At 50.5% G+C, this 15,559-nt stretch overlaps 1 protein-coding gene across 12 annotated transcripts in view; it reads right to left on the bottom strand.

Annotated features, from left to right (window-relative positions):
- The window catches only part of Ttc13 (tetratricopeptide repeat domain 13), a 53,266-nt gene that overhangs the window by 29,196 nt on the left and 8,511 nt on the right, over nucleotides 1–15,559 (bottom strand). For 8 of the 12 annotated variants that reach the window (XM_021648530.2, XM_021648536.2, XM_021648544.2 and 5 more), the window contains exons 2-4: nucleotides 13,422–13,516; nucleotides 11,819–11,894; nucleotides 9,211–9,281 (exon numbers count right to left, since the gene is read on the bottom strand). In XM_021648530.2, the coding sequence (XP_021504205.1) occupies nucleotides 9,211–9,281; nucleotides 11,819–11,894; nucleotides 13,422–13,516 (242 nt within the window). Of the gene's footprint in view, nucleotides 1–9,210; nucleotides 9,282–11,818; nucleotides 11,895–13,421; nucleotides 13,517–15,559 lie in introns of those variants that run through there. The other 4 variants (XM_021648571.2, XM_060391802.1, XM_060391804.1 and 1 more) reach the window with 2 other exon arrangements.

Genomic DNA, 15,559 nt, shown 5'->3' with positions numbered 1-15,559 from the left:
TTAAAGAGAGTGGAACAAGAACAAGGCACACTTTGGCAATCTTCTACAGCAGAAACTGGCTTAAGTTCCTCTTGGCTCCGTGAAATTTTTAGCCAGTTATCTGTACTCCCTGTGTTCCTGCATGAAGGCTATGTGTGATCCATGTATAGCTGCATGAAGGCTGTGTGATCTGTGTAGCTGCATGAAGGCTGTGTGTGATCTGTGTACTGCATGAAGGTTATGTGTGATCTGTGTACTGCATGAAGGCTGTGTGTGATCTGTGTACTGCATGAAGGCTGTGTGTGATCTCTGTACTGCATGAGGGCTGTCTGTATATCTGCTAAGAAGGAGGAGGGCCAAGCCACAGGGTCACAGAGGAGAGCAGGCTCTAGTGATGTCTGGAGCAGTCGCTAGCCCAAGCAGGTGACTACAGGTGCTATGTGCACAGGACAAAATCCAGAGTTGGAAAGACTCTTCTGGCAGAGGCGAATGCCACACAAGACCCCATGTTCCCAAGAACATGTGTTCCTGTTGTCTATGTGAACCAGTGTCTATTCGACACAGATGGAAAACACATTTTACACAAGACATACTAGAGAAAGCTAAGACAAATCATGCCTTTCCTGGGCTCAGGAAAGACTGCTAAGGGCACCAAGGATGCTAAGCCTGCACTGAAACAGGAAGGCAGAGCAGGCGGGAGGAAAAAGACATACAGGAAAAAGCTACCACCAGAGGACCAGAAGGAGAACTGCCTCCCTGCAGCAGAGGTTTCTACCCAGGGGCAGCACGAGAAGACAGAGCAGAAGCCAGGCCTTGAGAGGGTCTGGGATTCTCACAGATGCCCTCGGATCCTTACACTTGGCCTCAAACCTGACACGGCTCAGGCAGCAGGCCTAGGTTTGCTGTGACTCAAATGTACCAAACAGGCATCTTTTTTGCGATGAACAGTTCACTGTAGGTAGCCATGAAGTGAATCAGAAACAGTTACAAATAAACAGGTACCCTACAGATGTGACTGGCCTCGCGGAGCTGTGGCTGTCTTTCAGAGCATCACCTCATGCCCCTAAAACACACACTTGCTACCTCTGTCTCTCACACACTCACACCACTCTGACCACCCTGCCTCCTCCTGAAGAAACCTAGTCAGTCTGGCTCTGCTAAGCTTTGTTCACCAGGTTTTCACAGCTGCCTCCCTGTCCTCTGGATTCTTCTCTGTGCCCGGATGTCTGGGTGTGCCACAACCCTGTGCCATCACCCAACCCCAACAGTATTGCATTTTACACTGCCACCCAGGATGCACATGGGCTGGCCAATGTGCACATGTGTTAAGTATGCACATACAGACACACATGTGCACATTGCTCATGGGATCAGAGAAGGATCACTGAGTCAGACTCACCGTTGCTGCCTACATGTAATCAGGCACTGAAGGCAGGAGCAGTGAGGCCACACTGCCGAGCCCTGCAGAGGCTGACGCTTGTGTCCAACCTCATCAGTCACCCCGCTCCTTCTCCCTTCCATATTCACAAAACCAGCACTTCTCCCCAGCCATTGCCCAGCATCGAGTCTGGCTGAGGGGAGCAGTGTCTGCCCCAAACCCACCCGGGGCACACCTCAGCCCTGTCCCCAAGAAGCCTCTTCTACCCCAAGACCTTCCCTGAGTCTCTCCAGAGCCTTGGAATGAATGAAGCGTGCTCTCTCCTCCGCCACTGCCGTGTCTGTGTGGACAGGTGTCACTCAGCTACTTGGGGCCTTCTGCCGGTGAGGCAGGCTTCAAGCCAGGAGACAGGCGCAGCTGCAGCATGCCTGCTGTGCTAGGAGGAGCAAGCGGGCCGACACAGAAGGGAAAGGATTCCTGCCTTCCTGCAACACAGCCAAAGAATCACACACGGGAGCAAGGCTGCTCCTCACTGAGGGGTGAGTCTGCAGAAGGGAGTACAGAAGCATCCCTGGGGGGGGGGGGCTGCCTGTCCAGCTGAGGATGGGGGTGGGGCACAGGGAGGAGCCCAAAGCACCACCCAGACAGAGGGCAGGCAGAGAGGCAGGACCATCGCTCGGCTCAGGGCTCGGCTGTAGAGCCAGGGAGGAGCAGGTACAGGATCACACTGCTCTGGGTGCACCTGGAATAGTGGTCAGATGTTAGCTGGCAAACAGCCCTGAGCATTCCTGGACAGCACGTACAAGCAGAGGGATCTGGATCTCTGCTGTCACAGAGCTGGATGATAGTGTGAGGGGACAGCAGGTGTGTGGAGTGTAAACTCATGAGCTGAACCAGAAGGGCATGCAGAGCTGAGTGACCGGATGGGGCTCAGGTGAGAGGGCAGAAGAAAGATGTGCAAGTTTGAATAAAAACAGCCTTTCGGGATTCGAAATAGAAGTCAGACATGATGGTGCACTTGGGAGGTGGAGGGAGAAGGATCAAGAGTTCAAGGCCAATCTTAGCTACATACGAAGTTCAAGGACAGCCTGGGATACTTAAAACCCTGTTGCAAAAACACCAAACCAACTAACCACCTCAATAAGAAGTAAGTAATCCAAGTAGCGCCAGAACTCAACATGGTGGCTCTATCTGTATTCCCAGCACATGGGAGACTGAGACAGGAGGATTTCTCCAAGCTGGAGAGTGCTTCACAGGGGAAAAAAAGAAAAAAAAAATAAAAGGGAAAGAAAATGGAAAAAAGGGTTTGATGAGTCTGAGGTTGTAGCAATGACCAGTGTCCATCCTTGGCACTTTCCCCATCTTTTCACAAAACAAAACACAGCCCGAAGTCACAGTTAAGATAACATTTTGAAGCCAAGTGATCATATCCCATGACTAACAGATGTTAAATAAGTCTAGCATGTCTCAGCTGGGCATGGTGCTCCAGCCTGCAATCCTGGCACGGGGGGAGGCAGAGGAGAGAGGCCCACCTCGCCTCCACACTAAGAATCTGCCTCAAAAAACAAAATCAAGCAAGCAAGCAAACAAGGGCCCCAAGGATACAGTTAAGTATCACATTATTTCACACTTGTATGCCTGTCGCCCACTGGAATCCAGTGCACATACAGTGCACTGGAATCTTGCACACACAGAAGCTGGTACAGAGCAAGTGTTATTACAGGCCGCCTTTACTTAGCAACAAACGCAGAGCATGTACTGAAGTTAGAAAAACCTCAGAATGGGTGAGAGCAGGCTGAGCTCTTCTCTGCTAACCCGTGTTAGCTATTGTGCAGGCTGAATGGAGGCAGACGGAGCTTTGCCATGGATACCTTCACGAAATGGCTCATGGGCGCCTCCACCTCCCATCAACATTTGTATAGCAATATTTTAAACCTTTAAAAAAAATGCTGCTCAAAAGCTGGTAAAAGTTGTAGTATTTAAGTGCTAATTAAAATAAGAAAGAAAAAAAAACAAAGGAGACTAGGGAGAAGAGAAAGGGAGGAAAAGAGGAGGAGGAAGAAGAGAGTAGGAGGAGAAGGAAGAAGAAGAAACTGAAATGCAAGCACATGAAGGAGGAGGAGAGGAAGAAGAAAATGAAATGCAAGGACACTGACAATTTCCTGCCTTTAGCCACCTTCAGCAGGCCCCAGGGATGTAGGCGTGCCCGCATGCAGGCCCCATCCAGCCCTCTTCTTCACCAGCCCCAGGCTCAATATCTCCACAGGGCACCCATCCCTGCCAGCAGCTGCGCAGCACTCAGGCCCTCTGGTCCACTGAGCCTGCCCTTTAGAAAATACTTTGTAGCAGCACAGAAGGACAGATGATAACTGTGCTATTGTAGGCGGAGTACACTGTTACTACTTTTAAATTTCAGAACAAATTCTATCAGTTCTAAAAACAGGCCCAGTCTATCTACTTACATTTTCCATCTTTAGTTTTACAAGTTGACAAGACAAAGCTTTTATTTAAGTAATGTAGTAGTAACTTTTCTTAAAACAAAAACAAAAAGCTACTGAGCAAATATGACCAGTTTAGTCCTGTGTTTTAATAGGCTCTTTGGCATTTTAAGCCCAGAGAAAACTGCGCATAGTCCCCTGTCTTCCTTGGTTCCTGCAGCTGCAGCACCTTGGGGACTAGCCACAGCAGCAGGGAGCAACCGTCAGGCGATGCTGCCTACATGTCACTCGTGCCCCACAGCTGGCAGACGTAGGGCTGTCAGTTCTTCACAGGAGGGGCTGGAGACACAGCCTAGAGGTTGAGGCAGCTGGCTCTGGCTCTTCTTGCACAGGACCTAGGTTTGGTTCCTGACGCCTATATGACGTGGCTCACAACTACCCACTTACCCTCTTCTGGCCTCCTAGAACCAGGCACACACTGGTGCAGGCACACACAAGCCAGTGCTCACACATACACAAACAATACAATAAAATAATAATCTTCTTAGAAGCAGAGGCAGTTCTTTTTCTCACCATGGGGCTGGCTTCTAGCCACAAACCCAGAAGTCACTATGTTCAGAGTCCACTAAGAGAATCAGCACATGAGCGATGGGTTAAACCCTGCCTCAGTGGTGCCCACTTATAAAATGCCACAGACACCACAGGGTACCTTTAGTTCTGTGGAAGGAAGAAGCAAAGCTGATAGCAACTAAGGTCCACCACAGTCAGATCAGATCCACACAGAGGTTCAAACTGCCTCATAAACTGTTCCGGTTCCTGCCCTCCCAGCCCTCCCAGGACTGGGCGGAGCTTGGCATTCAATAGCACCACTGCAGTGCACAGACACCCAAGGAAGGGATGCAGGAACACTGATGTGGAGTCAGCCCAACTCAAACTAAAATTGGCATTTCAGTCCAGGATGCTGGTCCACATAGAATTCCAGTTCTATGGAGGCAGAGGCAGGAGGGATGCCACAGGTTCAAGGCCAGTGCAGGTTACCAAATGAGACATGCCTCAAAAGGAACGAACGGATGGATAAATCAGCAATTTGTGGTGCAGACTGGCATTTACAAAGTGTGCCAACTGAGGGCGGCTGGATGTGATAACACACATCTGTAATCCCAGTATTCAGGAAGTCGAGACGTGACTGAGAGTCAGAGGGTACTCTAGGCCACACAGTGAGACCTCTTGAAGAAGAGGAGGAGGAGGAGGAGGAGGAGGAGGAGGACAACGACGAGGAGAACAAGGAGGAGGAAGAGGACGATGAGGATGAGGAGAAGGAGGAAGAAGAGGAGGAGAAGGAAAAAGAGGAAAAGGAGGAAGAAGAAGAAGAAGGAAGAAGAAGAAGAAGAAGAAGAAGAAGAAGAAGAAGAAGAAGAAGAAGAAGAAGAAGAAGAAGAAGAAGAAGAAAGGAAAGAAAGAACAGGAAAAACAGGTAACTGTGCTCAGAGTCCCAAGACATAAAGAGGAAGATTTTCCCTAACAAACATTCAGAAACTCAGAGAAGCATAGGAACACCTCAGGTTCATAGACTGAAGGCACAGAGCAGATGCTGGGAAGACCTGGAGCTTTACCATCTGTGGTGGTTTAAACAGGAATGGCCCCATAGACTCCTGTGTTTGAATCCTTGACTGTTAAGAGGAGTGGCCTTGTTGGAGGAAGTGTGTCGCTCTGGGGTGGCTTTGAGGTCTCAGACGCTCAAGCCAGGCCTAGTGTGGCATTTACTTCTGCTGCCTGCAGATCGAGATGGAGAACTAACTCTCAGCTACTCTCCAGCACCGTGTCTGCCGCAAGCCACCATGCTTCTCTCCGTGATGATAATGGACTGATCCTCTGAAACTGTAGGTCAGCCCCAGTTAAAGGTTTTCTTTATAAGAGCTGCCGTGGTCATGGTGTCTCTCCACAGCAATGGAAACCCTGAGACAACAACCAGACTCTGGAACTCAACCTTCACATAGACGTGATCTCATCCACACAGCAACTTCGTGAGATCCAAACCCCTGTGGGCACCCTTGTCATTTCCTGTAGGTGGAGTGAGATGCTACTGCTTTGTGTGTGGTCCAAAACTGTCTCATAGGTCTGCTGAGTGTTGACGAACTCAAGAAAAGCCCAAATCTGTGTGAGGATTGCTATCAGCATATGATTTACATAGGATGGTCACTGGCTTAGAAGCAACCGCTGCACATCTGGAGGGTCCCAGCAAAAGAGTAGGACTGGTCAGCGCCAGCACAGCATAAACAGGTCCCCAGTTACAGTTCAGAGAGGGCAGAGAACCCCGGCACCAGCAGGTGTCTGTCGGAGAGATGTTTTGAGCATTGTAAAGGTTGTCCTTTACATTCCAATGCTGATGTCTGTGCCAGCAGAGCTCAGTACAGACCGGACTTTGGGACTGTTGAGCATCACCTGTCTCCATGTTTTATAAACACTGTTCTCCAACCCCTCCTGACTGGTTGAAGAGAGAGCTGAACGACCTATAGCAAAGGCAAGAGAGGAAGGCAGGACTTCAGGCAAAGACAGGGGCTCGGGAAAGAAAGGGAGGAAAGTGTTTGCCAAGCAGACACTAGGAAGAAGCCAGAGCTGAGACTAAAATGGAGAGGTAATGGGCACATAGATTACTATAAAGGGGGTAATTTAAGGGCTGGTGGGGAGCAAGCCTAAGCTAAAGCCAGAGCTATTATAAACAAATAAGTCTCCATGTCATTATTCAGAGCTGGGAGGGACATACAAAGTCCATCCATACAGTTTCAGGTGTGCTTGAGAAGTACAAGATTCTCAAATTCTGGATAGGAACAGGGATCACGGGGAAAAAATCAGTTCCATTACACCAAGAAATCTGACCACTACATTTGCCAGTATAAAGACAGCAAGAGCAGCTGATGTGAAGAGCAAACATGCTATCAACATTCAACCTGAAGAGACTGGCTCATGCAAAATCCCACCCATGTAAGAAAGTTCTATTAAGTGGAGTGGGCAGCAGACTTTACCCTACTGCTGCCTACTGGGCCAGAGTCCCAGCCTAGGGTTGACAGAGCACCAGAGGGAACTCACATGGAACTCTTAAACACAGCCCAATACAGGGAAGCTTTGACAGAAGAGAGGGCTCGGGTTTTCCTTAAAAACTCTGGGGAAAGTTTTGTCACTGAATCTCTGAGTTTTCTACTTAGTATAACCAACCATATGCTATGAAGAAAAGGGAGAAAAGTCACAAACCTAACCTGGACACTGCGCTCTGTCCCCACCATAAAGACACCTACACTTCTCACTGCGTGGAGCAGCTGACAGCACAGGGAAGCCAGCAGGAGGCTGCGCCCGGCCCCTGAGCCCTCCTGCCCTGAGACAGTGCATACAAGGACCTCTTGGTCCCCACAGCCACACTTGAGCTGACTACAATCCACACTGGCTGTGTCCCAGCCTAAAGGGAACAGTGTCCTTGCAAAATGAAATCCCAGCGGATGGAACACCAGAGTGTCCTACAGCCCCACAGACTGGATACAGCACTAATTTAACACTAACAAACTCTATACACACGTATTCAGATCATAAATTACCTAAGAGGACATTTTAAATCAAAAATGTTTCGGCACTATCACCAACCACAATTATAATATTTTTTAAGCTGAACTAAATAATTATCCATCTGCAGGCTGTGGGCACCAAAAACAAACAAACAAAAAAACAAAACGAACAAAAAAGAAACCCTGATTTTTGTTAATATAAACGCCTGAAGTCCCAGCACTGAGGAGGCAGACGCAGGTGGGTCTCTGAGTTCCAGGATAGTGTGGTCTACACCGAGAGTTCCTGCACAGCCTGCTCTCCAGTGTGAGTTCCAGGGCAGCCAGGGCTGTCAAACACAGAAACCCTGTCTTGAAGAACCAAATTAAAAAACAAATGCCTTCAGTCTATGACCACACAGTCCAGATGGAGTCTCATCTTAGCAGGTCTCAGGCACTGGCTTGGGCCTGGTTAGTATGTGAATGGGATAAAATGCCTCAGGTCCCTTCTCCATGGGCCTGTGTTCACTGTGGAATCTTGCTTAACACTTGTAATATTGTGACACTAACAAAACTGCAACGTAAAAGCTTATTTAAACTTCTCTTTGCATTTCAAATTCTACTGAAAAGCAAAACCCTGTGTGCCTGCTCACACACAGCTGTTGACTCACAGACCTCAAAGTAATGCCCAAAACGTCTCACCAATTTTCTCAGAATGCACGCTATCAATCAGACCCAGCTGTGGGTGCTTTCTTTTTAAACACAAGCAGAGCTAAAGTTTCAAACTTAATATTTTCAAATGAAGCCATCTGTTGGCCCCTCTCAGCAATAATGACAAATCTACAGCAAAGACATGAGTAGTGAAATCTCAAAATGCCTGCTGAACACCAGGTGCCAGGTAGAGACACTAGTTCTTCACGGGGAAACCAGAAGGGGCCCTTCCAGAGGCGGTCCCTGTGCTTCACAGGAGGCTGAGTAACTGCTGGAGCAGGTGTGCACTGCAGGCCCTCTCCTGCAGAGGACAGGCCACCAGACCCACCAACCAACACACTCCTACCAACAGCCGAAGGAGACTGAGAGGACAGCAGGTGGAGGCGGGGCTCCTGCACAGCACGGTGCACTTACACACGAGTCTCCTGTCCTGTGTGTGTGTGTGTGTGTGTGTGTGTGTGTGTGTGTGTGTATGTGAGTGTGTGTGTATGTGTGTGTGTGTGTGTGTGTGTGTACAGGCTGTGCATCTGTAACCAGGGCTGGCCTGAAACCTACAATTCTCTTAGCCTCCCAAGTGCTGGGACTACAGGTGTGCACCACCTCGCCACAGGCTATGTTCTCTTAACTGAGCTGTTTGGTAGCCTGCTCTGGCGGCCTCACAACTGCTACAGCGAGAGGCAGATCCATAAGCTGGACCCACGTTACCCCCAATGCTGCCCTTGGAGTTGGAATTTCACACTTTAATGTCCACCTCCCACAGAGGGCCTGTGTCTCAGGGAGGGCCCGTGTGTCAGGGAGGGCCCGTGTGTCAGGGAGGGCCCGTGTGTCAGGGAGGGCCCGTGTGTCAGGGAGGGTCCGTGTGTCAGGGAGGGCCCGTGTCTCCCAGCGGTTCTATGGCAGAAGGTATGACCTGCAGCTACTTCTGTTCAGCCCTGCAGCAAGAAGCCACCCCTGTGTCGTGATGGTGCAGGCAGTATGGGCAGCTGACCATGCAACACCGACTTCCTTGGTCTCCCATAGGATAAAGTGATGCTTGGAGGCCCGGCACCGAGAAGTAACAGTCCGGGTTCCCTCCTGCACTCCTGCAACCCTACACGACGCTTCACTGCAGGTGTGTGGGTTCATGCGGCATCAGACGGAACACTCACAATCACGTGACCAAGGGGAACTTTACCTGAAGCATGGTCGAGAAGTGCCTTATTGCTTCGTCATACAGACCACTGCCGACCAACACGTAAGCAATAGCTGTGGGACAGAACAGAAATGCGTCAGCGAGAAGAAAAGAAGGCAGTCTGCAGTCAGCTCACTCTGCCTTGTCTCAGAAGAGCAGCTCTGAGAAAGGGTGCAGCTAAAGACCGTGGAGGCAAGCAGGCAAGGAGCCTCCCAGCTCCACCCTCCAGCGCAGCCTGGGCCAGGAATGCCAGCACGGGGGCATACCTCACATCCTCTCAGGCACGCGCAGAGAGGCCTTTAGGGATGGCCTTACTCTCTGACTGGTTGCTAGGAGGATGGTACAATTATCTCCTCCACTTACAGACAGGTACCAGTGCCACCCTTCCTGGGCTGCCACCGCAAGACACGGACCAACCTTCTGAATGTAAGACTTTGAAGATTGCTGGATGGCCGAGAGCAGGCTCAGTCCTGCCCGGCCATATGAGGATGGGGCCCCAGAAACCTCTTCCAACTCCCTGGTTCTTGCTTAATAAGCCACTGGCAAATTTTCTTAAAGAACCCTGTCAGACACGTTTTTAGGATTTCCTATCTTCCCATAACTGGTAGTATCTGCTGGATGAAACAAATGAGCTATAAAATAAAGCCAGGGCTGGAAAGGCGGCTCAGAGGCCAAGAGCAGCGGCTGCTCCTGCAGAGGCCTGGCCCCAGTTCCAGCACCCACACGGTGGTTCACAACTGTAACTCTAGCTCCAGAGATCCAGCACCCTCTTCTGATCTCCAAGGGCATGTAGACAGCACACACATTCATGCAGGCACAACACTCATTCACATTAGAGAAACAGTTTTTGTAATTCTTTTAAAATTAAAATGGACAGAACTTCAGGAAAACCCTTGGTTACCCTGGCTACCAAATTTTCCTCAAAAGAGAACAAACGGGGTCCCGATCTTGCCATACATACCCACAACTTCAAACACTACTGGCCTACATCTCAGGCAAACGTAAATAGCCACTGGAGTCTGAGACCAGGACATAAAGGAAGAGCTAGAAATGCTACAATTCCAGCGGAGACCTCTAGAGCCAGCAGCTCATCTCTGGATGCTGTCTTGGCCTGGCAGGCTTTTTTTCCAAGAAAAACCTCTCAGACGGAAGAGTCTACCCCAGCTCAAGCTTCCTGGATTGTTCTAAGAATGAGTAAGGCAGCCTCTTACCAGGGCCTACTTCATTTACTTATCTTCACTCTTATTGCACGAGTGTCTGTACACCACACACATGCCTGGTGCTCACAGAGGCCAGACGAGGGCGTCATATCCCCTGGAAGTGGAGTTGCAGACGGTTATGGGGTGCCATGTGGGCTCTGGGAATGGAACCTGGGGCTTCTGGGAAAGCAGCCAGAGCTCTGAACTGTCTCTCCAGCCCCCACAGCAGGGCCCGAGTACCAGTGACTAAGCAGACATTCAACTGAACAGAAGCCCGCCATTCACAGAGATCAGTCTTAAAGGACAGTTAGTTCTCAAAGTCATCCCAAAGAACAGCTTGAGGGGGCACTTTCCAGAGTCAGCAGTGGTCTGCAGTGACAAAGCCAAGGAAAGCACTTGTCACAGGCTGAGCGACCATGGAGAATGGATGGCCACAGGAGGACATGATCCCATGTAGGAACCTGAGTCCGTCTGCTCTGCCCAGCCCTGTGCTGCTGTGGGTTCACCCTTCGTTCTTGCTGTGCGTCCACTCACGAGGCAAGGGGGCAAGGGGACGCACCCGGTACACATTAGATGCTGGGAACCAGGAACGGCCAAACCATGAGGCTCCTCTATAGACCTGAGTGAATGTGATTGTTCCCACCTAAGATGCTCTTCTGAGTCTCTTTCCTTTCACCTCCATGCTGTTCATGGTGGTGATGGCACATGAATAGTCTAGCAGTTCAGAGCAGCTGACCTTACTAATGTCACTATTAATTTCCACAGACCCCAGGACTGCACCAACCACTGTGCAAAGGTCTCCTCTTCCTTCCTCTTGCCTGCCTTCCTTCCTCTTGCCTGCCTTCCTTCCTCTTGCCTGCCTTCCTTCCTCTTGCCTGCCTTTCTTCCTCTTGCCTGCCTTCCTTCCTCTTGCCTGCCTTCCTTCCTCTTGCCTGCCTTCCTTCCTCTTGCCTGCCTTTCTTCCTCTTGCCTGCCTTCCTTCCTCTTGCCTGCCTTTCTTCCTTCCCTTTGTTTGGGCCAGGGTCCCGTATATGACAGGTTGGCCTCCACCTTACTATTTAGCCAACGATGACTGTGAACTTCTCATCTTCCTCCTTCCACCTCCTAGATGCTGGGCTCATACCATGCCTAGTTTATGTTGTGCTGGGAGCTGAGCCCTGGGCCTCTTGCACACTAGGCCAGCACTCTATCAGCTGAAGTACACCCCACCCCCCCATGGCCCACCCAAGCCTCTTGTCATGATGCACACCACACAGACTCTCAGGAAGGCCAGGGTGAGCCTCCCGGCTCGGGTAGTCCCAGCGTGGGGGGCAGTGCCAGGCTCCTAGTCTCTGTCCCACCTGACCTCCTGGTCTATAGCCAGTCCTGGCTCTGGGCGGATGTTACAAGTTGCTCCCAGACTGGATTCTCACCTAACTCTTCATTGGTGCTGTCGTTGTCAGTAGCAAACGGGAATCTCTTCTGTTCTGCAATAGACTTGGCCTGGCTCTGAAAACAAACAGCCATCGTTTAGCTTCTGGCGAATGATAGAAGCTGTGTTTTACGCTGCATGAGAGCACGTTTTAAGATGCTGGAGCTGTGTTTTAGCTCTGCTGAAGCAGGCACACATGTGCCACTGTCTGCTGCCTGAGTTCTGAGAACACAGTTAGTGGGCAAATGTTTGGTCCCCTGTCCCCAGCACTTCTGTTTCCAAGAGGGAACAACTTCTCTGTTTTATGGGGATTAGTCCTGCTGGCTACTCTGAGGCCCTGAGTTTGCACAGGCCTTTGAGTATGTTGAGAAGACCACATGAGTCCTCAGTCCTTCCAGGGTGACTTGAAAACAGAATTCCAGGTAAAGCATACAACTCCTCCAGAATCCACAGCCACATGCTAGACATAAAGGCCTAAGAGAATCTGGCCAAGAAATGAGACGTGACTAAGTGCTCCCCAGGCAACTAATGCGCATAGCTGTCTAGTGCACGGTGTCAGGCTGGCCCTATGCAGAGATCACGTATGACCAGACTGCCAGAACAGGACCCAAACTACAGGAAACAGGAAGTAAGCTATCACAGAAGCAAGGCCCTCTTTAAAGGCAGTATCCTGTTACGTTGCCCGTGATTGCCCAGAACTCTATGTAGCCCAGGCTAGCCTTGAACTCAGGCAATCCTCCTACCTTTACCATCCAAGTGCTAGGATTACAGTCCCATGCTGCCACACTTGCACAAACAGCTGGTTCTAATGGTTGTGGAGGTAAACCACATTTTGGCATACGGACAGCTGCCACTTTTCCAGATGTTCTGCCAGCCAACACGAAATGGTGATACAGGAGGCCCTGCCCACACACGTGTCACCGTGGGGCTGACAAGCAGGTCAGTGGGGAAGGTGCCACGGCCGACTACTGTGTTCGGGCCACACAGCACACGAAAAGAGAGCCACGTCCTGCAAGCTGTCCCCTGACTTCTGCACACACACCTTGGCGCATGTGCATACGAATGCGCTTACACGCACAAAATAAGTAAATTAAAAAAAAAAAACCATATTAAAACAATTCCAGGCTGGAGGTGCCACAGATACAATTCAAACTCCTAGGAGCTATGCAGGAAAATCTAGTGAGAAAGGAGTACAGACCCGCCCCCAGGCGCACCTAGAGGACGAGACCTAAAGGCAGCTCCAGATTTAGGCCTGTCTTTTCTATTCACAGTGCGGTGCCCACTGGCACACATCACTGAACAGCTCAGCAGTGTGACCAATGAGCCGTACTGCCGACCACAACAACCTGACCACTGTGTTCAGTATGGCTACGAGACCTTCTTGTCATAAACCAGAGCTGCGCTCGGCCGTGAAGTCAGGAGCAAGCTGGCTCCGATCCTAACACACACAGGACAGAGGCCCACTTAGGAGGCAATCCCAGCCTCACGGGAATGTGTCACATCCCGGCTCTTGGCCGGACCTTGGTCACACAGGGACCCGAAGTACGAAGTCCACAGGTGGGCACCTGGCCAGCACTCATGCGCACACGTGGAGGACCACATACCAGGATCTTTTCGGTGTTGAGAGAAAGCAGGGAGTCACAGGGTGGCGAGCCCCTCAGTTCACAGTCAGACTCGTGGAAGCTCAAGAACGGTGACTCTGCAAGGCAAACATTCTGCGTCACTCTCTCAGCTTGAGGGCTGCGACACCAGCTGAAGTCTTACGATGCCCACAGGCCCAAACTAGAGGCCCTTGCCTCTAGCCGCATGCTGTTCGCAGGTGACACGCACCCTGCCACCTGTCACACATGCCGCAGAGCTTCAAGACATGAGGTGAGGGTCAGGAGGGAAGTCCTGACCTGTCTGAAGCAGCAGGCGAAGCGACACCCGTCTACCCCCCAGGTGCCGGTGGCTGTGCAGTAGCTGAACACCTCCCCATGTGGCAGCACCTGCCTTAGGCTTAACACAAACCTGCTCCTGTATATGCACATATGTCCCCCACCACACACACAAGAACAAAGCCAAGCCAGGAGACCTGCACTATGGATCCAGGGTCCAGAAGATATGAACACGTCCTACAACTCAACAGGGAAAAGAAAATCAGATCACAAATGAGCAAGGGGCCTTGAACAGGCAACTTTCTAAAGGTATATAAAAGGTACTGGACCCAAGAAAGGCCATTATCCTTAGTCAGAGGGATGCAGTTTGAACCACGATAAGGCCCTCCTCCCAACCCACAGGAGAGCTGGAAACTTTGGGCACTGAAGGAAAAATTGTACCATGGTTTAGCCACTGCAGAAAATGTGCTGGCAATTCCTCAAGACAGACCCACCACAGGATCCAGCAACTCCATCTGTGAATAGATGAAGAACTGAATACAGGAACTCAAACAAATGCCAAACACAGTCAGTCCATGGAAGCGGTATCCAACACCTAGAAGGTGGTAACAGCCCACGTATTCACAGCAGGTGTGTATGTAAACTGGGCTAGATACACACCACGGATTATCCCTCGACAAAAACAGAGAACAGCACGGAAAACTGTCTCACACACGAGGCTCAGGGACAGAAACAAGACACAAAAGGTGTCTCGGTTAGGCCTGTCTTTTCTAGTCACAGCGCAGTGCCCACTGGCACACAGGGTACCCAGCTCCCAAACGGCCAGATGGGCAACTGTGGAGACAGGGAGGAAGTGATGGCTTCTCAAGGGCTAAAGGAACGGACAGACTAGAGATGCCCATGGCAGCTGCCCCTAACCTGTGGGTCATGACCCTTTGGGGATCACATTAGAAGTAACTGCAGAGCGTGGGAATCGTACAATTGCCGGAGTCCTCCAAAGCAGCTCATTTACTGAGAACCTCACCCCAGCCGGGACTAAAAGTGTACTATGATGCCGTGGTAGATAAAGGGCATCCAGTTTGCCCCTGGAGCCTCCTGAGGCAAAGAGCAGCCTGGTGAGCAATGTTTCAGGTACATGGGAGGGACACTGTGATGGACAGCAGCAGATGACCCTACTAAGACGGGGGCTCCGTCCCAGCTCAAGCTGCCCCAGGACTTTCAGTCCTCCTGTTTTGCCCGCAGAGTGCTGGAGCTACGGGTGCTTGTCACCATACCCCACTTCTTTTGCCCATTTTCTGCCCACTTGAATTTACTCCAGCAGAGCACACAGAAAAATTCCCAGTCATCTATCTTCCTCAGAGCTAGCCTGCTGTCCAAGCGCCCATGACTTAAGGGATCAATTTTTCTGCCATCTTCGCATCCCTGGCCCCATGAAACCTTTAAGATTACTTCAATTCGACTAAAGCCTGGTGAAGTGGTGAATCCCTGTAATCCCAGCACTCAGACGGACTGCCACAAGTTCAGAGGCAGCCTGGGCTGCCTGATGAGACTAATATCAACAAAACAAAAACAACAACAAACCTCTTTAGCTTCGGTAATAATCCTCACAGATGGCAGTCTAAGCTCCACATGGGTAGAAAACACACGATACTAATTCTTGTTAATTAGAAGTATAAAAAAAAAAGCATAAGGCATTTGGAATAGCCTAAGAACTATTGTGAAGTTTGTGTTCACTGCCACTGCTCACGAGAGCTTTTCAGAAGTGGCTGAGTGAATAAGCAAGCAACTGTGTACGTCAGGGAAAGACTGGGCAGACGCTGTTATCACTGGTTCCGAGGAGGAAGACACGGTTCTAGGTTAGGGCC

Source organism: Meriones unguiculatus, chromosome 10 (assembly GCF_030254825.1).
Source record: "Meriones unguiculatus strain TT.TT164.6M chromosome 10, Bangor_MerUng_6.1, whole genome shotgun sequence".
Lineage (NCBI taxonomy): Eukaryota > Metazoa > Chordata > Mammalia > Rodentia > Muridae > Meriones > Meriones unguiculatus.
The sequence above is the reverse complement of the archived record's forward strand: the minus strand, read 5'-3'. Positions and strand labels throughout refer to the sequence as shown.